Below are 1,819 nucleotides of genomic sequence, written 5' to 3' on the forward strand. Positions count from 1 at the left end.
CAACTGATTGCCTTCAGAAATAAGTTAATATTCCAGCAGTTTGGAAGAAGGAGCTCTGGCTGAAATACAACTAATATTGAATATTAGTTTACAGAAAACTAGATGGAGCTGACAGCAGGAAGTTCCTGTAAGAGAATCTGCTTAAGATTGCAAAAGAAAATGACTTTAGCATCCAAGACAACAATGACTATGAAATAAAGGCTATAGATCTACAGATGTTGACATTAATTTGTAGGTCTGTATGCTTCAGTCAAAGTCTACACCTTTATTAAATTCAGAATCAAAATTTGTCAAATAATTTTCCTCTCTTCAGATTAAAAAAAATAATAATTACAAGCCTATGAATCGTTTTTCAACCACTCCAGTTTGGTACCACTTTGTCTTGATCTTCTCAATAAAATACTGATAGAATTTTATTTTTTGAGTTGCAGTAAAACAATATGCAAGAAGATCACGATCTACAAGTATTTTCACAAGGCACTGTGGCCTTGCACCATCTCCACTGTGTAGACAAGGTTTGCTCATCTTTCATAAACTTGGGAAACAGCTTAAATGAATCCATAGAAAAAAAAATGTTCCTACTTTAAATTTCCACAGACCACCAATGTCGTCACTGCTTTCAAAGCAGACAGGCTCCAAGCCTTCATCCAAGCAGACTTTGATACAGGCCAGACCGGAGCTTCCTGCTCCGATGACAGCAACACGTCGAACCATCACTGAGGAGAAACAGAACTGTCACAGGTTCCATTTTGCAAAGAAAAGATTCATATTTGCAGTACAAAGTCACCTATATAGATGTAAATATTTTGTCCATTTGAAATGTGTTAAAAACAGCTGAAATGGAGAAAGAACCAGTGTGGATTATTGGAGTGATTGACAGTGCAGACAAAGGAACATTAAAAAGGCAAAAACTGAATCTCCAGAAGTCAATTTCTTGGATGCAATATGAAGATATTTTTCAAATATTTTATAAATCAGTGGTGACATTCTGAAGACATGCAGTGCAGCACATCCTGAACAGTTTAAAAAGCTCTTAGGATGGAGAAGAAAATGGCTTCAACTACAAGAAGTGAAGTCCAGCTGCTGTGATGATTTAATGTTTTGATTTCCCATGGCCTGAATGAAGGACAATCTTCTTCTGCTTTAAACTTTATGAATTGAAGCAAATATTTCAGTTTTTCCCTCAAACTAAACATAGAAGTTTGCTTGAATTTTGGCCAATTTCCAGTGAAAAAGCTGATTTGAAGGCTGCATTGATTTCAAACTCCCTTCAGCTCTGCCCATAAATGTTCCATTGATCCTCTGAAACCAAAGGTTGTGATGTTCGCTCCAAAACATTAACACAATGACCAGAAGGCATTTTGCAAGTAATCTCACAGTATGATAATAATAACCACCTGCTTTGACAGAACCTGTGCTTAAGATGTAGTTTCCTGGCTGATATAAAATGTAAAAACACAAAAAAACAAACTTTGAATTCAGTTACAACACACAGAAACCAGGAGCTGTCTCCATCATTAAGTGCTGCGCTCCTGATTACACCTGAATGCCTTTTTTATGATACTTTTTAAGTCATAGCTTTTCCCAAACAAAGAGACTTTTGAGCCGATTTTCACATTTTAAATGAAACCATGTCCTTGTCTAGGAGACATGTCTTTCTGATAAAGCTGACAGCATTTTAAATAGTTATCATAACACAAGTTGTCTAACATCCAATCATTCAGTTAGTTATAATCAAAATGCTCTTCAGTTCTGCTAATCTATTACACCCTCAGGGGGTATAAATAAATTTCTGCCTGACAAAAACACACAAAAGTAA

At 35.8% G+C, this 1,819-nt stretch overlaps 1 protein-coding gene across 1 annotated transcript in view; it reads right to left on the minus strand.

The window, feature by feature from the left end:
* Positions 1 to 714, minus strand: part of LOC107099739 (dimethylaniline monooxygenase [N-oxide-forming] 2-like) — an 11,587-nt gene extending 10,873 nt beyond the window's left edge. The window contains exon 1 of the mRNA XM_015397983.1: positions 583 to 714. Coding sequence (XP_015253469.1) covers positions 583 to 714 — 132 coding nt within the window. The remainder of the gene's footprint in view (positions 1 to 582) is intronic.
* Positions 715 to 1,819: the final 1,105 nt, after the last annotated feature.

This window comes from Cyprinodon variegatus, unplaced genomic scaffold (genome assembly GCF_000732505.1).
Source record: "Cyprinodon variegatus isolate N-32 unplaced genomic scaffold, C_variegatus-1.0 Scaffold902, whole genome shotgun sequence".
In the NCBI taxonomy this organism is placed as follows: domain Eukaryota; kingdom Metazoa; phylum Chordata; class Actinopteri; order Cyprinodontiformes; family Cyprinodontidae; genus Cyprinodon; species Cyprinodon variegatus.